The sequence below is a fragment of the Salmo trutta genome, chromosome 38 (genome assembly GCF_901001165.1).
Source record: "Salmo trutta chromosome 38, fSalTru1.1, whole genome shotgun sequence".
NCBI classification, from domain to species: domain Eukaryota; kingdom Metazoa; phylum Chordata; class Actinopteri; order Salmoniformes; family Salmonidae; genus Salmo; species Salmo trutta.
Genome location: NC_042994.1, coordinates 7,135,427 through 7,161,046, shown reverse-complemented (window position 1 = coordinate 7,161,046; position 25,620 = coordinate 7,135,427). Strand labels below are relative to the sequence as shown.

At 42.7% G+C, this 25,620-nt stretch overlaps 2 protein-coding genes and 1 long non-coding RNA gene across 4 annotated transcripts in view; 2 read left to right on the top strand and 1 right to left on the bottom strand.

The window, feature by feature from the left end:
- Positions 1-22,743, top strand: part of LOC115178900 (multidrug resistance-associated protein 1) — a 34,997-nt gene extending 12,254 nt beyond the window's left edge. Inside the window, exons 5-31 of one of the 2 annotated variants that reach the window (XM_029740311.1) lie at positions 2,818-2,940; positions 4,119-4,180; positions 4,401-4,532; positions 5,049-5,255; positions 6,141-6,318; positions 6,592-6,753; positions 6,879-6,971; positions 7,753-7,956; positions 11,061-11,207; positions 11,298-11,385; positions 12,013-12,082; positions 12,162-12,288; positions 12,450-12,626; positions 12,744-12,911; positions 13,163-13,316; positions 13,436-13,517; positions 13,681-13,798; positions 14,013-14,220; positions 15,551-15,861; positions 16,105-16,304; positions 18,213-18,339; positions 18,608-18,709; positions 19,211-19,357; positions 19,557-19,715; positions 19,811-19,977; positions 20,585-20,779; positions 20,958-22,743. In XM_029740311.1, coding sequence (XP_029596171.1) covers positions 2,818-2,940; positions 4,119-4,180; positions 4,401-4,532; positions 5,049-5,255; positions 6,141-6,318; positions 6,592-6,753; positions 6,879-6,971; positions 7,753-7,956; positions 11,061-11,207; positions 11,298-11,385; positions 12,013-12,082; positions 12,162-12,288; positions 12,450-12,626; positions 12,744-12,911; positions 13,163-13,316; positions 13,436-13,517; positions 13,681-13,798; positions 14,013-14,220; positions 15,551-15,861; positions 16,105-16,304; positions 18,213-18,339; positions 18,608-18,709; positions 19,211-19,357; positions 19,557-19,715; positions 19,811-19,977; positions 20,585-20,779; positions 20,958-21,066 — 4,017 coding nt within the window. In that variant the 3' untranslated portion in view covers positions 21,067-22,743. Of the gene's footprint in view, positions 1-2,817; positions 2,941-4,118; positions 4,181-4,400; positions 4,533-5,048; positions 5,256-6,140; positions 6,319-6,591; positions 6,754-6,878; positions 6,972-7,752; positions 7,957-11,060; positions 11,208-11,297; positions 11,386-12,012; positions 12,083-12,161; positions 12,289-12,449; positions 12,627-12,743; positions 12,912-13,120; positions 13,317-13,435; positions 13,518-13,680; positions 13,799-14,012; positions 14,221-15,550; positions 15,862-16,104; positions 16,305-18,212; positions 18,340-18,607; positions 18,710-19,210; positions 19,358-19,556; positions 19,716-19,810; positions 19,978-20,584; positions 20,780-20,957 lie in introns of both variants that reach the window. The other variant, XM_029740310.1, reaches the window with a different exon arrangement.
- LOC115178902 (uncharacterized) lies at positions 4,215-23,725 on the bottom strand. Its single transcript, XR_003872714.1, has 3 exons — positions 23,600-23,725; positions 19,208-19,333; positions 4,215-4,452 (listed from the first exon to the last, which is right to left on the bottom strand). It is a non-coding gene; the product is annotated as an uncharacterized LOC115178902 (long non-coding RNA).
- Positions 23,354-24,736, top strand: LOC115178901 (lisH domain-containing protein FOPNL). Its single transcript, XM_029740313.1, has 4 exons — positions 23,354-23,437; positions 23,684-23,881; positions 24,016-24,100; positions 24,237-24,736. Exons 1-4 carry the CDS (start codon positions 23,410-23,412, stop codon positions 24,367-24,369), a joined length of 444 nt encoding a protein of 147 aa, XP_029596173.1. The 5' UTR covers positions 23,354-23,409; the 3' UTR covers positions 24,370-24,736.
- Positions 24,737-25,620: the final 884 nt, after the last annotated feature.

Here is a 25,620-nt window from a genome sequence, read left to right as displayed (position 1 = left end):
CCTTTTCCCCTCAGAACAGCCTCAATACATCGGCACATGGACTCTACAAGGTGTCGAAAGCATTCCACAGGGATGCTGGCCCATGTTGACTCCAATGCTTCCCACAGTTGTGTCAAGTTGGCTGGATGTCCTTTGGGTGGGGGACCATTCTTGATACACACTAGAAACTGTTGAGTGTGAAAAACCCTGCAGCGTTGCAGTTCTTGACACACTCAAACTGGTGTGCCTGGCATCTACTACCATACCCCGTTCAAAGGCACTTAAATATTTTGTATTGCCCATTCACCCTCTGAATGGCGCACATACACAATCCATGTCTCAATTGTCTCAAGGCTTAAAAATCCTTTGTTAACCCGTCTCCTCCCCTTCATCTACACTGATTGGAATTAACAGGTGACATCAATAAGGGATCATAGCTTTCACCTGGATTCACCTGGTCAGTCTGTCATGGAAAGAGCATGTTTTGTACACTCAGTGTATAGACGGACACAATTTCAAACGTGCACACACATGGCCACCACCAGCTCCTCTGGTAGACTAGCAACAACATTAGAAGACAGTTCCTGTATCTCAACATGAGACATTTCACTGCAGCGCTAAAAGGTCTGAGTGTACAGAGTTCATGTTTGGTTTGGTTTTGCAGACCCAATTCCCTCGGCTCGTTGGTCAGACCAACTGACCTATGTTTACAGGCATATATTACCACCCACTCCTGGCCCCATACTATCCTGACCCTGTTTTCACTATGCGGCCAGATCTATTTTGTTCTCCCTATCTGCACTCTGGGCGCAACATAGTGTGAGGTTGTCATCAACAACTACAGGAAATGGAGGGCCAAATATTCCCCCATTCACATGGGCTGTGGTGGAGCGGGTCGAGAGCTTCAGGTTCCTCAGTGTCCACATCACTAAGGATCTATCATGGTCCACACACACCAACACAGTCGTGAAGAACGCCCGACAATGCCTCTTCCCCGCCAGGAGGCTGAAAAGATTTGGCATGGGCCGTCAGATCATCAAAAAGTTCTACAGCTGCACCATTGGGAGCATCTCGACTGGCTGCATCTCCACTTGGTGTGGCAACTGCTCGGCATCTGCCCGCAAGACGCTACAGAGGGGGGTGCGTACGGCCCAGTACATCACTGGGGTTGAACTCCCTGCCATCCAGGACCTCTATACCAAGTGGTGCCAGAGGAAGGGCCTAAAAATTGTCAAAAACTCCAGCCAACCAAGTCATAGACTGTTCTCTCTGCTACCGTATGGCTACCGCAAGTCTGGGACCAAAAGGTTCCTGAACCGCTTCTACCCCCAAGTCATAAGAGTGCTAAATAGTTAACCGGAATATCTGCATTGACCATTTTTGCACTATTTTTGACTCTATGCACACACACTGGACTCTACCCACACATACTTACACTGACACTCCAACACATACATACATTCGCCACACACACACTCATCACATACAGTAATAGACAATAGCAGCAGTGTATCTATCCTGTTGCCTAGTCACTTTACCCCTACGTATATACATTTTACATTTACATTTTAGTCATTTAGCAGACGCTCTTATCCAGAGCGACTTACAGTAGTGAATGCATACATTTTTTTCATACTGGCCCCCCGTGGGAATCGAACCCACAACCCTGGCATTGCTAACACCATGCTCTACCAACTGAGCCACAGGGAAGCATAGCTACCTCAGTTTCCTCGTACCCGCGCACATCGACTAGGTACTGGTACCCCCTGTACTGTACATAGCCAAGCTATCATTGCTCATAAACATTTCACTGTAATTCTACACCTGTTGTTTATGAAGCATCTGACAATTACAATTTGATTTGATCATAAGACGTACCTATAGATAGCCTAGTGGTTAAGAGCGTTGAGCCAGTAACCGAAAAGTCTCTGGTTCAAATCCCTGAGCCAACTAGATGAAAATATTTTGCCCTTGAGCAAGGCACTTAACCCTAACTGCTCCTGTAAGGGCTGGATAAGAGCGTCTGCTAAATGACTAAAATGTCAAAATCACTCCAACTGCCGTTTACTATGGCTCTAACTTTCACACAAAGGGAAACGGGTAAACATTAGGTTGACATATGGGCCATCAAAAACAGGCCTGCTGGTCTCTTATAAGTTAAGAATAACGTGAAAACCACATTTCACATAATACGCGGTTAATATCACTGTTTTGGCTGTCTTCCATTGAGAAAGAGGGAGGGAGGGTTGGTTTGTGTCTGCTTCACCCACAATCTCTCTATTTACAGATATGGGTCGTAGCGTGACTGCAGGGAGCTTTTTACTATTTCTTCATTTATATAAAGCGACGTATTAAAGACTTTGGTTTTACACCACGATTTGGCTTTACGGTTCAAAATAAGCTTTATTGAGTCTCTCTGTGATCGTGGCATATAACCATATCCTGTCCTATATAGTGTGCCTTATGTTGAGTTCAAGTATGGGAAATCTTGAAATCTTTATCTGGGAAAAAAAGCTTGCATTTTGACAAACTCACGCAAACCCACACTGATGAAATAAAAAGTGTCACAATTAATGATACAATTTTTACCAGTTGTGACAGAGCATTTAAATTGAAACATGATTTCCTTGATGCCACAGTTCCAATGCTGTGTGTAACCAACCCATTTCCCTATGTCTTAAAACTCAAGAGATGCATGTCTCAGTAACCCACAAATGGTTACACAACTATATGTTGCATGAGAAATGCAATTACAACGATAATGTTGACAATTTTATTTATTTAACCTTTATTTACTTAGGCAAATCATGTAATATTCAATGTTTTCTTTTTTAACAGGGTATCACCACCGATATTGTGAGATACACAGCGTTTTTCTCCTACTTCTCACTCCAACTGGCCCAGCTCTTCCTGTGTTGTTTCGCTGACCAGCCTCCAGAGGGAAAAACCGTCCTCGTCAAGGTAGGAATTAGATCAGAACGTGGGCTATATTTCACTTCCGTCAAAATGCTCTCTCCTTCCAAAACATGAGAGAATGCTTGGGCAGAGACTGGGATTGAGAATAGAAGCCATCTTGTGGTTTTCGACTTCGTTGTCAACACACTCACTGAGTTTCCCTTTTGGTGGAAGCTCAAGTGATTCACTTCCTCTCTCTGCCCACTTTCCTATGAGGACAGTGTGAATGAATGAATGAATGAATGTGTGTTGTCTACTCTGTCCATTCCATACACACGACTCACACACCACATGAACCATGCTACGATCGTTACACCACTACTACACCAACACAGTTCTGTATTTTTGCGGTTTACGGAATCATACTCTCTCACGGTCGGTACAATCAAAAAAGACTGATGAATCATGTTCCAACCAAACAACCATAGCGACTATAACAACTCCTGTTCTAATCAACTTGACTTTGGTAGTGGTAGCTACAGTGAAGCCTATATAGTCCATGACATGACATGATACTGTATCTTGAGAGAAAAACAAGAAAACAAACTGTCCCAAAAAACTCCTAAATGTCTTTCAGTATCTGTCCCGGTTGGCCAGCGGTAGTGAGGTTCAGAGGACTGGAAGCCACAGCCTGGTGCAAGAGCCACACCCTAGTGTGTTCTCTGCTCTCCCCACATCTTGGTCAGAGATTCTCATAGTCAGTCACAACAGAGAAAGCGAGGGATGGAGAGGAAGAGTGAGAGAGATGGAGAGAGAGACAGAGTAAGACCTCCGGTGAGGGGGCGGTAAAGGGAAGAGAGGTTGCCAAAGATCGAGCATGAGCACAAATTGCTAGTGTGTAGGTGTGTGTGTTCAGCATGGTGCCACAGTGACGACATGTTACCACCCAGCATGGACCTCAAATTCTCCTCCCAACTATAGCTCCAACACTAACTCTAACTGTTTACGCGCTTTACTCCTGTCCACAGTCTCCAGCTATTTACACATGCAGTTTCCACTGAGGACCAGCTTACTGCATCATGCTGTTTAAACTCATTAGCATCCAGTAAATAGACTCTACAAGTACATCATAGAACCATTACAGTCAGCCACAGAGGAATCCTATGTTTTACCAAAGCCTTTAAACATTGAGAGATTTACATGGTGGTCAAAGTCAGTGACATTCACCCTCTAATCTGTTTCAGAACCCATGTCCAGTCAAGGATGCCTCTTTCCTGTCGAAGATGCTCTTCTGGTGGTTTACTGGGTAAGATGGTTTAATGAAACTCTCAAACAACATGTTGACTTGTTTGAAAAATCTTTTATACTGCCAATCTTATAATGTACGTGGGTGTTTGTGTATAACTTATACACTGAGTGTACAAAACCTGAAGAACACCTGCTCTTTCCATGACACCAGGTGCAAGTCAATATTAGGAAGGTGTTCTTAATTTGCACAATCAGTGTATCATCGATGTTCCCCTCAGGCTGGTGGTTAAAGGTTATCGTACCCCTCTGGAAGCTGGAGACCTGTGGAACCTGAGGGAAGAGGACACATCGGACAAGATCATCTCTGATCTGGAAGAGGAGTGGACAACAGAATGTGCCAAACTGCAACAGTAAGAACCAATTACAATATGCATACTCTCGCCAAACTAATTCTGTAGCTTCAGAGACTCAGGAATCAATAAACTTAATTTTATGACATTGACATTGTGGTTAAACTTCAGAATAGTGTATGCCTAGAACTCTAGATGATTGAGGTCCCTTGAGGAGCTTGTGTAGTTGTAATCGGAAAAACAAGCTGTCTCGCTAAGGGACACTTAAGTCCGAAAATAGGTCAAAAGAAATCCCCTAAGGACAGCATACTGTAACGTCGAGACACTAGCTTTGAAGATCCCATTGTTAAATTCCAAAACCTTGCGTTAAGCGCTCCTCTACTCACGTGTGGGCAGGATAATGCCTTTTATGGCTGCTGAAAAGTCTTCTCTTCACATTTTTGCATCGGAGATGTGTCAAATGAACAACAATGACTGTTGTTGAATGTTTTCCATCCCTTTGTTTCATATTCAAAAAAATAGGCAACATGTAGGGCCATCAAACCAAGATGTCCTCTCTGTCTGTTTGTTTTCCAGGCAGGAGAAGACCATGGCGGCAGGCGTGGCGCTGGGCACCAGACTGCCCGACCAGGCCCAGATACTCAGGAAGCTGCAGAAGGAGCAGAGCTCCGGCTTCTGTCTGCTGAGGACACTGGCCAGGAACTTCGGACCTTACTTCCTTACTGGGACGATGTGCATCATCTTCCACGACTTCTTTATGTTTGCCATCCCTCAGGTGCTCAGGTAAAAATGGCTAAGGGTTTGACGTTAATTCTACACAGGAGACTAAGCTCCCAAAAATCCATGGCATCACATCGTAAACAAAGCCATCGTAAACTGGGCAACACTTGACACAATAACCCCTTGCAAGTCAGACAGATTCCACGTCTATTTCCAATGCCCTTGACATTGATATACATACTAAAATGTCAATTTAGAAACCTTAAAACTTGATCCGCCATGCTTGACCCCATCTCTGGCACCCAATGCCAGTCTAGACAGGAACCTTGTTGTTGTTGTTGCACAACCATGGCTTGGTGGAAGTGTTAATTACAGTCAAGAGAAAGCAGTCAGAGACCACAGCTTTCTGCCCCAACATGGAGAGTCAAGGACATTAGCTTAGCTTAAGGGAGGGAAGAAAAGAAAGAAAGGAAGGAAAGAGAGAGTGAAGAGAAGGCTCTAAACGGCAGAAAGGTTGAGGTTTCTCTGGTGGACCACAATAAGAGAGCCACTAGCCAAGTGTTGAGGCCAGCCCAGCCACAAGAGAAGCACTGTTGTGCAACTAGAGACGGCTTTGTGTCGACCAGCAGGCCCTGCGGCCACACTAATGATCATAGTCCGCATAGGGCTGCATGGCAAAGCAGTGAAAGTGAAGGAACATGACAGGGGTAAACAAAGCTGACAGAGAACAGTAACTTGTCTGTGCTTATGACTCCATTAAATGCACTGCATTGGCAGTGGCACAGTGTCCATGTTCAGTGTATAGGCTTATGTTTTATAGTATGAATAAGACTCTGTTGAGTTGAGTATGCTGAAAAGGCTCCAGAAACATGATGCAGAACGTATCCACAGGAAGTACTGTATGATATTACCATGTTCTCTCTTTCACCCTTATCCCCTTTCCAATAGTCTTCTTCTGGGCTTCATGAACGAAGAAGACGCCCCCCTGTGGAAGGGTTACTTCTACGCTACCCTGATGTTCCTGTTGTCCTGTCTCCAGTCCCTGTTCAACCACCAGTACATGTACACCTGCTTCACCGTGGGCATGAGAGTGAAGACAGCCGTGATGGGACTGGTATACAGAAAGGTACGTCGTCGTGCCAACCAGTAGACAGTGGGTGACTGGGCGTCACGTTGTAAACATTGGCTCTTAATGCCAGGCTTGAAATTCCAACGTAAATAAACTATACCTCGACAATTAACATATTATTTTTCCAAGGACCAAAAAAAAAAAACACTGAAAAATAAATATGTTAATTGTTGAGGTATAGTTTATTTACGTTGGAAACATTGAAACCAAGTGTTACATAATACTCATTTACTGGAGGTTTAACTTGAGGTTGTTCGGTTTTTCCTCTAGTCTTTGGTGATCAACAGTGCATCCAGGAGGACGTGCACAGTGGGGGAGATCGTCAACCTGGTATCAGCCGACACTCAGAAGCTCATGGACTTTGTGGTTTACTTCAACGCAGTGTGGCTGGCTCCTATCGAGATTGCCCTCTGCCTCTTCTTCCTTTGGCAGGTATGGATGGCACCGTCACTTCTGTTTTGTTGGTACTCATTGATGACGGACATATGTTTTCTTTGGTACTCATTTATAACAAACATTGCTTTTGATGACTTGTGCAAATCGATGCCATTTTACAGCACCTAGGCCCATCTGCGCTAGCCGGAATTGCCACCGTCATCCTCATCTTCCCACTCAACGGATTCATCGCCAAGAAAAGGAGCAAACTGCAGGTACGGACTTGTCCTATGAGGAGATTAATATGCACTTTGACCTCAGTGCAAAAAGATCTGGGACCAGACAGTCTTTCCAGGCTACTTTGACCCCAGGCAGTAGCCGAATCAGAATGTGATGTTGCATGTTTGGTCAGGGATGCCACAGCTGGTTTACATAGCCGAAGCAGAGCTGTGTGGGAGTGCGGGTTGGATGGATGTCTTCACCATGTTATGCTTTTGAAAAACAACCACAGAAAAAAAGGGGCTAAAAAAGGCTATATTTTTCATTTGTTTTTTGGAAAAACAACAGACAGTTTTGGCAATAATGCCTGTTTTAATCTAACTTACAGTCGTAGAATGTCACTGACCGCTTTCCTGGCCGCTTTGTTGTTTCCTCGTCGTAAAACTGCTAAGAACTGTGTTCAATACGGTAACACAGTACAATTCTAATTAAATTAAACAAGTACATACTTCTGTAGAGTGCTTAACATTAGCTGTTACTTGACAAGTATTTGCAGCTGTAACTGACAACTCTATGTCTATAAAATCCAATTAAATCACATTTTATTTGTCACATGCTTCATCAAACAAAAAACACACAAAATAGCAGAATTGGTCAGGAGCCCGTAAAACGGCTACTATCCACTGCAGCGCCATCTTGAGATGAGTAATATGCTGGTGCAACAACACTTCCATAGGTTTTTTATTGTGCTGTTCTCTTGTGGTGTTGCTGTCTTTTTCCCTCTTTTTAGAAGGGCCGACTATCTATTTAACCATGTCTTTGAATGCTTCTCCCTAGGAGGTACAGATGAAGTTTATGGATGGGCGAATCAAGCTGATGAACGAGATCCTGAACGGGATCAAGATTCTGAAGTTCTATGCATGGGAGAAGGCCTTTCTGGAGCAGGTCCTGGGATACAGGGAGAAAGAACTGAAGGCCCTGAAGAAGTCCCAGATCCTCTACTCCATCTCCATCGCCTCCTTCAACTCCTCCACTTTCCTGGTATGTGCAATACAATATAACTAGTAGTAATAGTTGTTTGGTCTTTCGGAGTATAGCTCAGTGTCTACTCTTTGCTTTTTTCTTTAAAAAAAAAAAACTTTATAGATTTTCAGATATAACAACAAAAACAGTACAACCCCAACGCCTCATTCTCCCATCCATCCATCCCCTCCCTCCCTCGCTCCCTCCAAACCACCCACCCACCAAGGCATCTATAAAAGTAAGTTAAATAGGAAAGAAACAAACAGAAACAAACAGTAATAGAAACAAAAATAATGGGGAAAAAAGTTACATAAAAATTCTTAGCAGCACAAATGGCCACTAGGACAGACATGACCGCTTACCAAAATATGCAAGTTACACTAAGTAAAAGACAGGCTCTCCACGTATTGTATTAATAGGGACCAGGTTAAGTCGAACTTTGTTGGAACCCATGCACAATGTACCTAACCTTCTCCAGAGGCAGAGATGACATCACCTCCTTAACCCACTGCATAAAGGAGGGCGGCTTTGCAGACTTCCAGTGAAAGAGGACAAGGTGGTGAGCTAGCAGTGATGTAGCATTCTGGTCTAGGGGAAGTACCCCAAAAATGGCAGTGACCGGGTTGGGGTCACTGCCCCCAAAACATGTGGGGTACATATGTGTAATACAAATGTTTACACATATGTGAGAATGCCTCAAAAATGGGGTCCCAGAGGCCTCTTAAAGATTGGCATGACCAAAACATGTGTCCCACAGTCGCTGGACTCTGGTGGCATCTCAAACACTTGGGGTCAACATTTGGGTATATTTTTGCCAATCTGTCATTTGAGTAATGGAGAATGAGCAAAACCTTAAACTGAATAAGCCCATGCCTTATGCAAAATGATGATGTGTGGATACGCTCAATACTTTGTTGCCATATATCATCGGGCAGCTCGCCGCCTATGTCTTGCTTCCATGCATATTTTGTATTTGCCAAGGAAGGCGGATTTATGTTCTGTATTATGTCATATAATCTGGAGATTTTGTCCTTCAGATACGGGTTAAGATCTAAGCACCTGTCGACTGGACACTTAGTGGGCTCGAGTGGAAATGAAGGGAAATGTTTTTGGGCAGATATCTAAAAAAGTGGGTATTGGGAATATTATGGTCAACCTTCAGAGTATGGAATGAGACGAATGTGTTATCAACAAATAGGTCACAAAAAAACAAAGTGATTTATTTGGTGGAAAGATTGTCAAATTTTCGATTGGTGTAGCAGTCTCTCTTTGTAGAGTTCAGGAGTCGGAGCAGAGGCATATCTGTTGTCCACATCTAGAATCAGTTTAGATAGCTCCGATAAGCATTTGGTGCTCTGTTTGTTGTCATACAGTGTGTATGAAATAATTTGGCCTCTTAGATATGCTTTTAACGACTCCCACACAGTAGAGTGAGACATATCAGGGGTGCAGTTGATCTGTAAAAAGACATCAATGGGAGTTGATGTGTATTTTTTAAAGGCACTACAGGATAGTAGTAGTGGGTCAAGTCTCCATGTGACACAGTACTGTCCGGAAAGTGGATATCTAGCTGGACAGGGCTATGGTCTGAGATAATGATACTGCGATTTTGGCTATTAGTTACAAAATGAAGAATTCTATTGTCCAGCAGGAAAAAGTAAATCCTAGAGTATGAGCTGTAGACTGAAGAAAAAAAGGAGTACTGTTTAGCAGTGGGATTGCTCCTCCTCCATGGATCAGACAAATTATAGGATTCTAGAAATGAGTTGATTACTGCGCCTGATTTTGAAATTACATTGTTGGGCTTCGGTCTGAATCTGTCTAGACTTGGATGCATTACACAATCGAAATCTCAGCCCAATATCAAATGATGAGTGTTAAGGTCAGGAAGTGTTGCGATGAGGTCAGAGAAAAATGTAGCGTCATCCCAGTTAGGACCATAGAGGTTAGCCAGAATAACCTGTGTGCTAAACAATTTCCCTATGACTATAATATATCTTCAATTAGTATCTGAAATGACTTTGGAGGAGACAAACGGGGTGCCTTTTCTGATAAGGATGGCTGCCCCTCTGGCCTTAGCACCAAAGTTAAAGTGAAATATTTGGTCTACCTATCCTCTCTTTAGTTTATCATGGTCGCTGGACCGGAGATGGGTCTCTTGGAGAAAAACAATGTCCAGACTTAAGGATTTAAGATGAGCATACACTCGGCTACGCTTGACCACCTGGTTAATTCCTTTCACGTTCCAGCTGACAAAGCATGTGGAACCTAGAGTATGTTAATTAGGCATAGTCATAGCAATCAGAAATGAATGTTAGTACGATCACATGGCCAGTGTGCTGAAAGGTCAGAGTAATTAAATATAAAGAAAATAAAAAACAGCTAAAACAACAAAATACCTAAAAGAAAACCTTGGACCCCTATGCTGGCCCCTATGCTGGAAGGCTGCATCTACCTCTCCTAGACTAGAGCAAAATACTACCATGTTCAAATGAACCTCAGTAGAACTCTATCCAGGGCCAACATAATCAAGTTTACAACTAGGGAAGGGATTCTGGAGGGAACCACCAAAGTTATCTAAGGTATCTTGTGCAATATGCATATTTTAAGGATAGTAAATCAATATATAAAAAAGGAGGTATAGGTGTATGTTCCCCCCTCAACCCCATCCACTTGGGATGACTTAAAACATACATACATATTTATATATTTATACATACATACATACATACACATATATATATACACATACACACACACACACATACATATATATATATATATATATACACACACACACACACACACACATACACACAACTCTCAAAACATTTAATTAAATAAGTAAATAGAATTTAAAAAAAGTTCAATTCAACATTTGTATAAATGTAACCCTCTGTTGAACATCCTAACAAGCCAGAACACCGAAAATTGACTGGAAAATGCATGGTAAATAATACCTGTGCTGCAGTGTTTGCTCGGCTATACAGGTCTACTCTTTTCTATCAATAGCTTCAAGCCTCACAGTAGAAATGTATAATTGTTGAATTCTTTGTGTGATGGTTACAGTTACAGCTTCAGGTCACCATGTCCCAATCATGCTTATTTGTTTTTCCCCCCAGATTGCCTTTGCCATGTTTGGTGTCTATGTGCTGATTGATGACAAGAACGTCCTAGATGCCCAGAAGGTCTTTGTCTCCATGGCTCTCATCAACATTCTGAAGACCCCACTGAGCCAGCTACCCTTTGCCATGAGCACTACCATGCAGGTGAAATACAATGTCCAGTATTCAACAGACCAAACCAATGTATAATGTTTTGTGCTGCTGTTCAAAAAAAAAATGTTCTTTGAATTTTAGGCCATTGTCTCGCTGAAGCGCTTAGGGAAATACCTGTGTTCTGAGGAGCTGAAAGACGACAATGTAGCCAAGGCCCCTTTGAGTACTGGTAAGAACACCTACTGGTGCCATGTATGTTGACATACTTGACCTATAACTTTCAGCTCCAAGTGGAGCAAAGGGCTTTGTATCAGCCTATAGCAATTATTCAACAAAAACACTCATAGCAACTCTTACCCAGTGGGAACTGTGGTCTGCCTCTGCCTGTCGTAACCAATAAAAACAAGCCTCCGAAGATTTGTTGTTTACATCCATGGCATTCTATCCAGAACCCTTAATGGTAATGTTATGTTGTCACTTCCTGTGATCGAGGTCAACTGGGGAGACTGAGTAATGATAGGATGTTGCCATCCAGTGGTTGAATGTAAATTACTTCTAGACAGTCAGACGTATGATTCCAGATAAATAAAAGCAGTTTTCTTCGCCTGTAATCCGTCAACACTTCCTTAAGACAGCTCGTAAAAAGAACACACTGTAATTTTAGACCTCTTGTAATTGTGTAGACTGCAATTTGACATGTCACTTAAAAGGACATTATATATTTAACATTGGGTAGTTGTTGGGTGCATAAACGGGTGCAGAAACTGTTATGCCTGTATGCAGAGAGGAAATATTAGTGTCTTTTTTCAATGGTTCCTCTCTCCTCTCTCCCTCTGTTTTTCTATTTTCTTTTCAGATGGGGAAGGTGTGTTGATAGACAATGGAACGTTCAGTTGGACTAAAGAAGGTCCTCCATGTCTTAAAAGGTAAATCATAACAGTATTCCCATTTTCACAAGTTCTGAAGTTTAAGTTAAGAGACTCAACTCCACTCCTCTGTTTACAGGATTAATGTGTGTGTACCCCAGGGTTCACTGGTGGCGGTGGTAGGCCATGTGGGTAGCGGGAAGTCCTCCCTGCTGTCTGCCATGCTTGGAGAGACAGAGAAGAGGAGTGGCAGTGTCTCAATTAAGGCAAACAAGTTCTCTTAAAATAGGAAGCAACAGAAGTTGAATATATTGAATCTAAGGATTTCAGTTTCAGTGTTACAATCTGTCTGTGAGGGTCTGGTTTACACTCAATGTTCTTCTTCTTCAATGCTAATGTTCTTCTATTTATTTTTCTGTCTCCACAGGGCTCAGTGGCCTATGTACCTCAGCAGGCCTGGATCCAGAATGCCACGGTCCAGGACAATGTTATGTTTGGTCGTGAGAAGCAGAAGACCTGGTACCAGCGGGTGCTGGATGCCTGTGCTCTGCTGCCTGACCTGGAGATCCTGCCTGCTGGAGACTCCACAGAGATTGGGGAGAAGGTGTGAAAATAATCTTCTGGAATTCCACCTCCTTTCACTAGATGGCCAATCAAATGGTCTTCTAGTATGTTCTGGAATCTGGAGTCATGTCTTCTTCTATATTGTTCTCCCTGCCAGGGTCTGAACCTCTCGGGTGGTCAGAAGCAGAGGGTGAGCCTGGCAAGGGCTGTGTACAGGAAGGCTGACGTCTATCTGCTGGATGACCCCCTGTCTGCTGTGGACGCTCATGTGGGGCAACACATCTTCGACAAAGTCATCGGACCCAAGGGAGTGCTAAGAGATAAGGTAAAAATATGACCAAAATATTATCTCTATTAACAGTCAGAATGACACTTGTAGAAATCAATATTAGAAGCTTACACGTCCCTTGTGTGGTTTTGAGATGGAAATGCATGATTTTGCAGATTCTTCAAATCAAATACACCATTTGTATTAGGCTAGTTCTGCTGATCGTCTATTTTGATTAATCCTGCTCCTGTGGTTTATGCTACCAGACCCGTGTCCTAGTAACCCATGGGATGAGCTTCCTGCCCCAGGCGGACCTCATCCTGGTGCTGGTGGACGGGGAGATCACAGAGAGTGGCTCCTACCAGGAGTTGCTGAGCCGCCAAGGGGCCTTTGCAGACTTCATCCGTATGTTTGCCAGCAACGACCGTAAAGAGAGCGTCACAGAGACCGCCGCACAGAGAGGTAGGACCTCATTGTAATGAAATTTGGGAGAAGTCATTATCGCCATTGATGAACAAACAGTTGCTTCTCACCAACAAGCTATTCACCATGTAAATGAACATTTTGTACCATTGCTGCAGGTGCCAGGAGGGCCAGCTCACGGCTGAGTGTGACAGACTTCATGCCATTCTCAAGAGATCTATCCCAAGAGCAGCTCATTGGGTAAGTGCATTTCCAGTGCACATTACATCATCATTTTCCTGATAATATCATGGTTCTAATTGATTCAATGGCATAATAAATGTCTATTGGAGAAAACATCACATTGAGCATGCCAAGCATCTTAAAAATAAAAACCTAACTGAAACCCCTCTATGTTCTCTAGGGGAGACACCAACAGTACTAACCTGCAGGGTATGGAGCCCATGTCTGAGATAGACGAGGAGCAGGTTCCTGAGGACTTGGGAAAGCTGATGGAGGTTGACAAGGCACACACTGGGAGGGTGAGTCTAGAAGAGCTGATTTTTGACTGCACCTCTTATGGTTAAAAATGGTTCAAACTAAATTATAAAGTCTCCATAGCCATACAGGTTGTACCCATTTGAGCGCTCCAGTACATTGTTTCTTTAAAACAAACGGAGCTTCTTTCTCCCCTTTCACATATTAACAGGTGTTTGTCAATTTCTAGCAACTGATTGCCTCTTTGTTTTACCACAGGTGAGGCTGGAGATGTACATGGAGTACTTCAAGACCATTGGCATGGCCTTCATCATCCCCATTGTCTTCCTGTACGCCTTCCAGCAGGGGGCCTCGCTGGCCTACAACTACTGGCTGAGCCTGTGGGCCGACGAACCCATCGTCAACGGCACCCAGGTCGACACAGACATGAAGCTGGCCGTCTACGGGGCTCTGGGCTTCGCACAAGGTCAGTGGTGAATGCATTTTACTGGGAAAAGACACCAAAGATAAAAGTAGGTCCTTTTGACTTGGAGGAAGAGAAACAGCATAGACTACAGTTTAGCTAGAATCCTTAATGGTGAAACAGCATAGACTACAGTTTAGCAAGAATCCTTAATGGTGAAACAGCATAGACTACAGTTTAGCAAGAATCCTTAATGGTGAAACAGCATAGACTACAGTTTAGCTAGAATCCTTAATGGTGAAACAGCATAGACTACAGTTTAGCTAGAATCCTTAATGGTGAAACAGCATAGACTACAGTTTAGCTAGAATCCTTAATGGTAAAACAGCATAGACTACAGTTTAGCAAGAATCCTTAATGGTGAAACAGCATAGACTACAGTTTAGCTAGAATCCTTAATGGTGAAACAGCATAGACTACAGTTTAGCTAGAATCCTTAATGGTGAAACAGCATAGACTACAGTTTAGCTAGAATCCTTAATGGTAAAACAGCATAGACTACAGTTTAGCAAGAATCCTTAATGGTGAAACAGCATAGACTACAGTTTAGCTAGAATCCTTAATGGTGAAACAGCATAGACTACAGTTTAGCTAGAATCCTTAATGGTGAAACAGCATAGACTACAGTTTAGCTAGAATCCTTAATGGTGAAACAGCATAGACTACAGTTTAGCTAGAATCCTTAATGGTGAAACAGCATAGACTACAGTTTAGCTAGAATCCTTAATGGTGAAACAGCATAGACTACAGTTTAGCTAGAATCCTTAATGGTGAAACAGCATAGACTACAGTTTAGCTAGAATCCTTAATGGTAAAACAGCATAGACTACAGTTTAGCAAGAATCCTTAATGGTGAAACAGCATAGACTACAGTTTAGCTAGAATCCTTAATGGTGAAACAGCATAGACTACAGTTTAGCTAGAATCCTTAATGGTGAAACTGCCACGTACGTTTGGGGCTATCACAACAACAAATTAGTTACGCTGAAGAACGAACAGTTTTTTCCCCCTCAGACATTATTGCATGCACGACTGAACAGCAGAAAATGTAATGCATTTTATTTTACCACGCTGCTTGACACACCTCAACTTCGTTTCGTCCACAAAACAAAAACAATAACAACGAAGGTGCTGGGGCGGACAGTGGCGCTGTTTCCCCTAATGCGGATTCCATCTTTAATCCCACTAATGTTTGTTTATTTGGATCTGTTATAACCCTCCATTGTACTAGTCCTCCAAGAGTCCTTCTGTGAGATTGAGAGTTTCAGTATATGATATAAACCACAGTTGCCAAACAGCAGGGATCATAACAGCAGTTAATTTTATATTTCAGGAATCGCTATTTTCGGCACCACGGTGGCCATTTCGGTCGGAGGTATCATCGCGTCCCGGCACCTCCACATGGACCTCCTGAAGAACGTTCTCCACTCCCCTATGTCTTTCTTTGAGACCACCCCCAGTGGGAACCTCCTAAACCGTTTTGCCAAGGAGATCGACGCTATCGACTGCATGATCCCCGACGGCCTCAAGATGATGCTGGGCTACCTCTTCAAGCTGATGGAAGTCTGTATCATCGTCATGCTGGCTACACCTTTTGCAGCGGTCGTCATCCTGCCCCTCGCCATTCTCTACGCCTTTGTTCAGGTATGTTTCTAACCGACTGAGACACCGTTTTGTGGGGGAATAATAGTTTTAGACTCTTGAAAACCAAAATAGCAGATTTTGCAAGTTGTTGGTTTTGCATAGTAGTGCTAAGTAATGGCAGGCTACATACTGTAAATCAACTAGAAATGCTGGAGTGGAAAACCCACTTCCACACCCATACACCACCTCTTGGTACTTTCGGTTCATTAAAACGTAATGTTTTATTTTTCCGTTGTGCATTAGAGTTTCTACGTGGCCACTTCCTGCCAGCTGCGGAGGCTGGAGTCGGTGAGCCGCTCACCCATCTACACCCACTTCAACGAGACAGTGCAGGGAGCCAGTGTCATACGGGCCTTCGGAGAACAGCACCGCTTCATTGTGCAGGCTAACAAGAGGGTCGACTTCAACCAGACCTCCTACTTTCCCCGCTTTGTGGCCACCAGGTTAGGTTTGATAGAAACAACAAATTCACCTTGCAGTACATGCTCTGGAAAAATAAAATATCCAGTTGGTGTGGTGACTGGTGTACATTGTTCCGTTTTCGGATTTTAAAAAAAATAAAGCCTGGAATAAAAGAAAAGGGGCGACCTATAATTAAATTATACAAATATTTAGCTCCAGACATAGGCCTATAGCAAAGTGCATGTATGCATATTGATTGTGTGTAGGCCTATATCGCTCACACTTCAATCTTCTCTTTGTAACAGACCGGTTTTAAATGCCTTCCGTGAAATTTTTCTGTATTTATGTATCTGTATTTCTTTCTTCACGACTCTAGGGTTATTATTATTGCTTGGATAACCTTATCTCTATTATGTATTGATTTATTTGTCATTCTTTATGCGGTGCGTACTGCGCAGAACACCTGAAGAATTACAGTGAGGGAAAAAAGTATTTGATCCCCTGCTGATTTTGTACGTTTGCCCACTGACAAAGAAATGATCGGTCTATAATTTTAATGGTAGGTTTATTCGAAGGTTTATACTACAGTTATTGGCTAGGTCACTCCAGGACCTTAATGTGCTTCTTCTTGAGCGACTCCTTTGTTGCCTTGGCCGTGTGTTTTGGGTCATTGTCATGCTGGAATACCCATCCACGACCCATTTTCAATGCCCTGGATGAGGGAAGGAGGTTCTCACCCAAGATTTGACGGTACGTGGCCCCGTCCATCGTCCCTTTGATGCGGTGAAGTTGTCCTGTCCCCTTAGCAGAAAAACACCCCCAAAGCATAATGTTTCCACCTCCATGTTTGACGGTGGGGATGGTCTTCTTGGGGTCATAGGCAGCATTCCTCCTCCTCCAAACACGGCGAGTTGAGTTGATGCCAAAGAGCTCCATTTTGGTCTCATCTGACCACAACACTTTCACCCAGTTGTCCTCTGAATCATTCATATGTTCATTGGCAAACTTCAGACGGGCATGTTAATGTGCTTTCTTGAGCAGGGGGACCTTGCGGGCGCTGCAAGATTTCAGTCCTTCATGGCGTAGTGTGTTACCAATTGTTTTCTTGGTGACTATGGTCACCAGCTGCCTTGAGATCATTAATAAGATCCTCCCGTGTAGTTCTGGGCTGATTCCTCACCGTTCTCATGATCATTGCAACTCCACGAGGTGAGATCTTGCATGGAGCCCCAGGCCGACGGAGATTGACAGTTCTTTTGTGTTTCTTCCATTTGCGAATAATCGCACCAACTGTTGTCATCTTCTCACCAAGCTGCGTGGCGATGGTCTTGTAGCCCATTCCAGCCTTGTGTAGGTCTACAATCTTGTCCCTGACATCCTTGGAGAGCTCTTTGGTCTTGGCCATGGTGGAGAGTTTGGAATCTAATTGATTGATTGCTTCTGTGGACAGGTGTCTTTTATACAGGTAACAAGCTGAGATTAGGAGAACTCCCTTTAAGAGTGTGCTCCTAATCTCAGCTCGTTACCTGTATAAAAGACACCTGGGAGCCAGAAATCTTTCTGATTGAGAGGGGGTCAAATACTTATTTCCCTCATTAAAATGCAAATCAATTTATAACGTTTTTTGACAAGCGTTTTTCTGGATTTTTTTGTTGTTATTCTGTCTCTCACTGTTCAAATAAACCTACCATTAAAATGATAGACTGATCATTTCTTTGTCAGTGGGCAAACGTACAAAATCAGCAGGGGATCAAATACTTTTTTCTCTCACTGTATCACTGGGAATTATCACTGGGAATCATTGTAATGTTTGTTTATGTGTCAATTAATCCAGTAAGGGATGGGTTGCCAACTGGCGATTTGACACAATCAAAACACCTCCATGATGAATGGTGGAGGCCAAAACTTTCTCCACAACTAATCAGGCTTTCATCTCCTGATATCCGCAGGTGGTTGGCAGTTAATCTTGAGTTTGTCGGTAACGGTGTGGTCTTAGCCGCAGCTATTCTCTCAGTGATGGGGAAAGACACCCTGAGCCCTGGCATTGTTGGTTTGGCTGTGTCACACTCCCTCCAGGTAAGATATTACACCCTATACCGTAGTCATTATAGGTAAACGACTCATTTAGCAACAAAGAATAGTCCTTTTATTATTTTGTACCCGGCTACAATCACACAAAACCCATTACAGGCAATCCCTTTTATTGCATCAGAAGGTGTGTGGTTTACCAAACTGAAAAAAAAGCAGAAGAATAGCCTACCTACGTGCTGCACAATCCTAACTGCATATTACCTTAAACGAGAGAGCTCTGTTTTAATTTGAACCTTGCAATTGTCTTGTGCAGGTGACTGGCATTCTGAGCTGGATTGTGAGATCATGGACAGACGTAGAGAACAACATTGTGTCTGTTGAGAGGGTGAAGGAGTATGCTGACACTGCAAAAGAGGTAAGCATCTGCATACCTTCTCTGTTAGCTAATACCCCCAATGAAATGAGCTGTTATATAAGTAATATGCATGACATGAGTCATGACATTAACATTGTAAGTTATGTCGGCAGTTACTGGTTTATGTGTGTTATTCATTCTCTTTTTTAGGTTTACAGTAACTGAAGTGTTGCCAAACTAACCATTTTCTAGCCAGGTTTACAGTAACTGAAGTGTTGTCAAACTAACCATTCTTTAGCCAGGTTTACAGTAACTGGAGTGTTGCCAAACTAACCATATTCTAGCCAGGTTTACAGTAACTGAAGTGTTGCCAAACTAACCATTCTTTAGCCAGGTTTACAGTATCTGACGTCTTGCCAAACTAACCATTATCTAGCAAGGTTTACAGTAACTGAAGTGTTGTGCAACTAACCTGTTTAGATCTATAGACATAGAGGAGCAAAGAACATAGATATAGAGACACAGATCCATTTAATCTTAACTGTTCTCTATACTCACCAGGCTGTGTGGACCGTGGAGGGCAGTTCCCTGCCTCTGGCCTGGCCTCAGACTGGCACTATAGAGTTCCAAGACTATGGATTGCAGTACCGCAAGGGCCTGGACTGGGCACTGAAAGGCATCACCCTGAAAATCCAGGAGAGAGAAAAGGTCAGTACAATCTAGAATGAGGTAGCCTTCTACAGTACCCATAATGCTTTGTTTATGATATTCAGTTTTGTCTGAAGCAACATACTCCTTTTACAGTTTTATCATACTTAGGACCAGGGGTATTTTCCCGGGCCATGTTACCTGACCAGTAAAAACTATTTGATCCTATCTAACGAAGGGTCTCATTTGTCATTCTTAGGTTGGCATTGTGGGCAGAACCGGAGCTGGAAAGTCTTCCCTTGCCCTGGGGATCTTCAGAATCCTAGAGGCAGCCAAGGGAGAGATCTACATCGATGGAGTCAACATCGCAGAGATCGGACTCCACGACCTCAGATCCCGCATTACCATCATCCCACAGGTACTACAGTTATTGATTGATCGATTTTATTTGATAATCCCCCAAAATGTCTTACTACAGTGATGGTAACTGACTTTTGCTTCTTCCTCCAACAGGACCCTGTGTTGTTCTCTGGCTCTCTGCGTATGAACCTTGACCCCTTCGACACATATACTGACGAGGAAATATGGAGTTCGCTAGAGCTTGCTCACCTCAAGAACTTTGTGTCCAACCTGCCTGACAAACTGAATTATGAGTGCTCGGAAGGAGGAGAGAACCTCAGGTACAGACAATTGATATATTTGACCAAATAACATAATAGTATATATAAATATATAATATATGCCATTTAGCAGACACTTTTATCCAAAGCAACTTACAGTCATGCGTGCCTACACTTTAGGCATGCATATCTGTCACGCCTGCTCCCGCTCTTCCCCTCTGGCGCTCGAGGTAATCACGTTGTTGATTACCCCATGTATATCTATCTGTCTGTTCCTTGGTTCTGTTCCCTGTGTCCGCATTGTGTTTGTTATGTGTTCCTGTCCAGGCGCTGTTCCTGTTCCGTTTAATGTCCGTCAGCTAATAAACCTTCACTCCCCGTACCTGCTTCTCATCTCCTGCGTCGCTCCCGTAACAATATGTGACACATATCAACTGAGCTACAAAGAACCACCAAAGACCAAACACAAAGCATATAGGCTAGGGCTGGTGTCCTGCATCCAGATTGAGCCTATTCCTGGGCTAAAAATTATATTGAACATTATTTTTTGCTTAATCTGGTCTACTATATCTGGTTCTATCATCTGTCAACCTCTATGTTCTGTGCTTTGGTGATCAAAGGTTTAAGTGTCAATATTCAACCTTCCTTCATTTGTCTCCTTCTCTAGTCTGGGTCAGCGCCAGCTGGTCTGCCTGGCCCGCGCTCTCCTCCGTAAGACCAAGATCCTAGTTCTGGACGAGGCCACGGCCGCTGTGGACCTGGAGACAGACACCCTGATCCAGTCCACCATCAGACAACAGTTTGAGGACTGCACCGTGCTCACCATTGCCCACCGCCTCAACACCATCATGGACTATACCAGGTAAGGCTCTCTGCTATACTTTTTGCCCAGTGCCAGGTTTCTCAAGTTTGGGATGTGCATATCAATTCCTTTCCTACACCTAGTAGCTACTACGCCCCAGTCAAATGATGTCGCAACATCTCAAAATCAATGGTTCAGTCACAGAATTTGACACTTCTTCTCTCTCTTCCTTCCACAGAGTGATAGTGATGGACAAAGGCCACATCTCGGAGATGGACTCCCCAACCAACCTCATCTCAAACAGGGGACAGTTCTACCGTATGTGCCGAGAGGCTGGGCTAGTCTAAAAGCTACCCAGCTCCGAGGTGGCTCTGGCTAGGGGAAAATTCTGATGGCCATGGCTCTTCCAAACAACACGTAGAATCGGCCATTCCAAGCTCCACGATCCAGGCAGTTCAAACTCTTCCTGAGAGCAATGCTTTTAGAACGACCCGGAACTGAAGTCGATGTAAACCAAAGATGACCCAGAAGTGAAGCTGATGACGATTTAGTGAACAGTATGTGCTCTCTGGTCACAATAAAGACATGTAACCTACGCACACTCAAACTGGTGCTTGAAAGGGGAAAGAGACATCAAGCCCCGATCTCAAAGACTGTAATTTATGAAGCTCTTATTGAACGCAGATGGGTTGTTGCTAGGAAAACATTTAAAGTATTGTATATAGGCTGTGCCAGTGAAACTTTTGGAGTTGAAAGTCAGATTGAGTGAAAAATCCAAAGGACTTTGGTTCTGTCTCTGAATGTGAACCAAATAATTTTTGTAGATCTGCTACATTTTATGAAGCATCTTTTTGAAGAACACTTGGGTACCTTTGATGTTGAGTTGAAGTCTCAGGCAACCAAATCCGACTATTTTGTTCATATCAGTGATGGTAACTGACATTTGGGTCTTCCTCCAACAGGGCCCCGTGTTATCAACTCATCAGACAGAAAAAAAAGTTTATACTAAATTCATATCTATTCTCATACCATCCAACCACAGGGTAAGTCTAGAGAAAGTCGAGCAATATTCTCTGACCGACCACTAGCCTTAAAGGGCTGACCCTGTAAAACCCAGAAAACACAAAGCTTTTCACAGTCATCAATCTAAAATTGAACCTTATTCCACAGAATATAGTGCACTTTCTTAGGTTTTGTACTATATAGGGAATAGGGTGCCATTTCAGACGCACAAACACACTCATCAGTCTGATTCCTACACAACCATTTCAGTGTTTTATGAGTCTGGTCAAAGAAGAAAACACAGCGAGCCAAGGTGCTTAGCTAGCCTAGCATCCAACTATTCTGCGGTATTTGTTTATTTCAGTCTAAGTAAACACATAAAATGGTCAATAGAATCTGTATGGTCGGGTATGTAGGACTAAAATACCTGGCCATTCAACAGTTACAGTGGTGACGGGAAACACAACATGAATGAAGAGAACGACTTTTCAATACAATGGACAAAATGTGTAAAAAAAAAAAAAAGGGAAAAAAGTTTGTCGACTTTACATCTGTCAGTCGTTCCACCTACACACACACACGCGCACACATAATTCTCACAGCTATGGGTGCGACACACATGTGCACGCACGCACACAGACCACCTAATTCTCAAAGCTATGGGTGACATATTGAGGTAACAGACTCTCATCACATACCATTCAATGTTAGTGTTATTGTTGTTATTCCTTTGGTTCCAGTTATGACTAACTGTAAATAGACATTCCTTCCTGTTTATATCTATAACATGGACTTTTCCAAAAGAAGTCAAAGGACCTTAATATTTTTGTCTTACTGGTTTAGACAATATGCTAAGAAGAAACTATACAATATTTGTGATATAATGAACATGGAAGTTGCCTTCAAATTCTAAGAGATTGTATTATATTTATACTTTTTGTATTCAATCTGTTATTTTTTTGATTGAACATTTTACTGTGCAATAATTCATGCTGGAAATAATAAAACTGTTTTGAAAATAATGTTTTTGTGAGTCTTGTCTGTGAAACCTTATACAATTATGCCTTATATAAGTATGAGCCAAGTATGACTGCAGGCAGTTGGGTAATGTAATGACTGTAATATAAATGGGATCACATTTTCCAAAGCCTGTCATTGACAGGGTGTGCAGACCACAGGAGGCTGCTGAGGGGAGGACAGCTTATAACAATGGTCAGAACAGAGCAAATGGAATGTGTTTGATGTGTTTGATATCATTCCAACTCCACTCCAGCCTTTACCACGAGCCCGTCCTCCCCAATTAAGTTGCCACCAACCTCCTGCAATGCAGACAGTAGGCATAATTTGCTTACAGTAAAGGCACTAGTCACCACAGCTAAAGTCATAAACCCCACCTGTTTCTACAATGTCTCTACTTAAAATGTGATTTTAAACCTAACCTTAATCACACTGCTAACATTATGCCTATACCTGACCTTATATTAAGAACAAAAAGCTCATTTCTGTTTTCATAAATGTTTACGACATAGACCCCTTTGACTTTGTCGCTGTGGGAACCGATTTGGTCATGCCCAGGCAAGTAACCCATTTACACCACTAGGTGGGAGCAAAAGTTACCTTGTGCAGCTAACAGTTTACCCTTTGAACTCGGTGAGGGACACGAACGCCATTTGTTTATACCTGTTGCAATGGCGACCATAACGGAACTGAAATGCGGTAAGCATTGTCCTTTCTTTCACTTTAAAGTCTATATTACATGTATTAAACGGAAGCGAATTGCAACTGTTTCATAGTTCGTGCAACGCACAGTGTAAGACGACACTAGGTAGCGCTAGCTAGCTATCAAAGTTTGCCTGGCTATCGTACAGAACAACACACCTTAAATTGTACGTTATCAATATGTCCCCACAAGTTGCAGATGTTTTTATGATGCCATTTTCAACAACTTATCTTCTCTCCCAGCTCTGAGAGAGAGCCTGGAGTCTCGAGGTGTGTTGGGTCAGCTGAAGGCTCGGATCAGAGCTGAGGTGTTCAATGCGCTCGATGATCAGAGCGAGCCGCGTCCTGCGCTGTCGCACGACAACCTTCTAATCAACGAGCTCATCCGCGACTACCTGGAATTCAACAAGTATCGATACACAGCGTCAGTGTTGACAGCAGGTGAATATTATGCATGCGTTCAATTCAACCATATGACAATCAATTTCAGAACTGAATATAAGTGCCGTTGGTAGGTTCGCCGTTATTCAATTAAAAGTTGGATTTTAATACCTTATCAAATCAATGTTTTTCAGAATCAGGTCAACCTGAGGTACCACTTGACAGACAGTTCATGGCGAATGAGCTGAAAGTGGTGGAGGACCCCAGTTCCAGATCTGTGTAAGTTTACCTAGAAATGATTCATAAAAGGCCACAGGAAACTGATTCCAGACCTGAAATACTTATCCTATCCTGATTGAAAACTGTAAATACTACTATTAGGCCTAGTAAAGACATACATATTGTGTATTTTCAGGCCTCTACTGTACGGCTTGCTATCCCACTTCCTAAGCAGCAGTGGAGACAGTGGAGGGAAGCTGTTTCTCAGGGGCTCAGCACCTGCTACAATGACCAGAGACCCTAACACACTCCCTGGTCCTGAGTCTTAAGTTAACACAGGTGTGTCCTGTCTGTCACTCCAGATTTCACTGGGACTGGGGGTGTTGAGCGAATTATTATTATTATTATTATTTTTTTTAATTTATTTTTTGCAGTTGATGTCAAGAAAGCCTTAGTAGTGTGTGTTAATGTTGCCAAAACAGGTTAAAATCAACAGGTCTGAATTTTGCTTCATTTGGCCAATTGTTTGTTCCCTGAGAGTCTGTAAATGGAGTAAGTTTTTCACTACTGCTATGTCCGCATAGCTGTACATACTGTAGTAAGCGTTTTATGTGCCAATTGCTCATGAAGATGTATCTCAAATAAATAGTTGTTTTAATAAATTTTTATTTTAATAAAGCATTTTTAGCATATTTGTAATTTCGATTTTAGGTATAGGCTTCACATGTTGATTTTGTTGATGTGGATCTATAGGTAATCATTTCTATTTTGGCATTAGGTCTATTGTTTGTAGCCAATGGGTTTATCACTTTATAACTGTTTTATGTTTCATCACACAGTGGCAGTAGTAGCACAAAATAATTCTGCCTGGAGTATTCAGGCATTTTTACAGTGTATCATCACTCCCACATTCTCATAAAACTCCATGATAAACACCTTCCACTGAAGAAGTGCACAGAGGCAATAAACTGTCTCGAATATATATTGTGGTCACGACAAACAAAACCTACATTTATGAAGTAGGTATTGAATGTTTATACAAGTTTTATCTCATGGTCTTAGCATATAGGCATGTACTGTAGATCATAACGTATACATATGCTGTAGCTCACATGTAATGAAAGACTTAGGCCTGCCTGCTATCACATCTATCCTGCTGTGTCCCAAATGGCACCCTATTCCCTTTATAGTGCACTACTTTTGACCAGGACCTATAGGGATTCCTTATCACTGTTATAGGGAATAGGGTTCCGTTTGGGACATAGGCCTGCCTGCTATCACATCTCTCATGTAATCTAACTAGTCTAGTGCATAAAACTCCTTTACAAGAGCTGATTTCTCTCACTTGATAAATGGCTGCTATAAATTCTATCTCTAAGGCCAGATGACCATACACTCTTTGAAGAAAAAAAAGGTGCTCTCTTGAACCTGAAAGGTGTATACCTGGAACCAAAAAGGGTTCTCCTATGGGGACAGCCGAAGAACCCTCTTGGAACCCTTTTTTCCACGTTTACAGTCAGAGCACCGTACTGTTGCTGTATAAGGAAAGATTTGAGCAATGCTCTCCCAGTGCTGCCAAA

Bases quoted from the DNA above. Each gene is read 5' to 3' on its own strand.
- LOC115178901 (XM_029740313.1), top strand. From the start codon at position 23,410: ATGGCGACCATAACGGAACTGAAATGCG. The intron at 23,438-23,683 runs GTAAGCATTGTC...CTTCTCTCCCAG, and splicing joins CATAACGGAACTGAAATGCG to CTCTGAGAGAGAGCCTGGAG. The intron at 23,882-24,015 runs GTGAATATTATG...AATGTTTTTCAG, and splicing joins AGCGTCAGTGTTGACAGCAG to AATCAGGTCAACCTGAGGTA.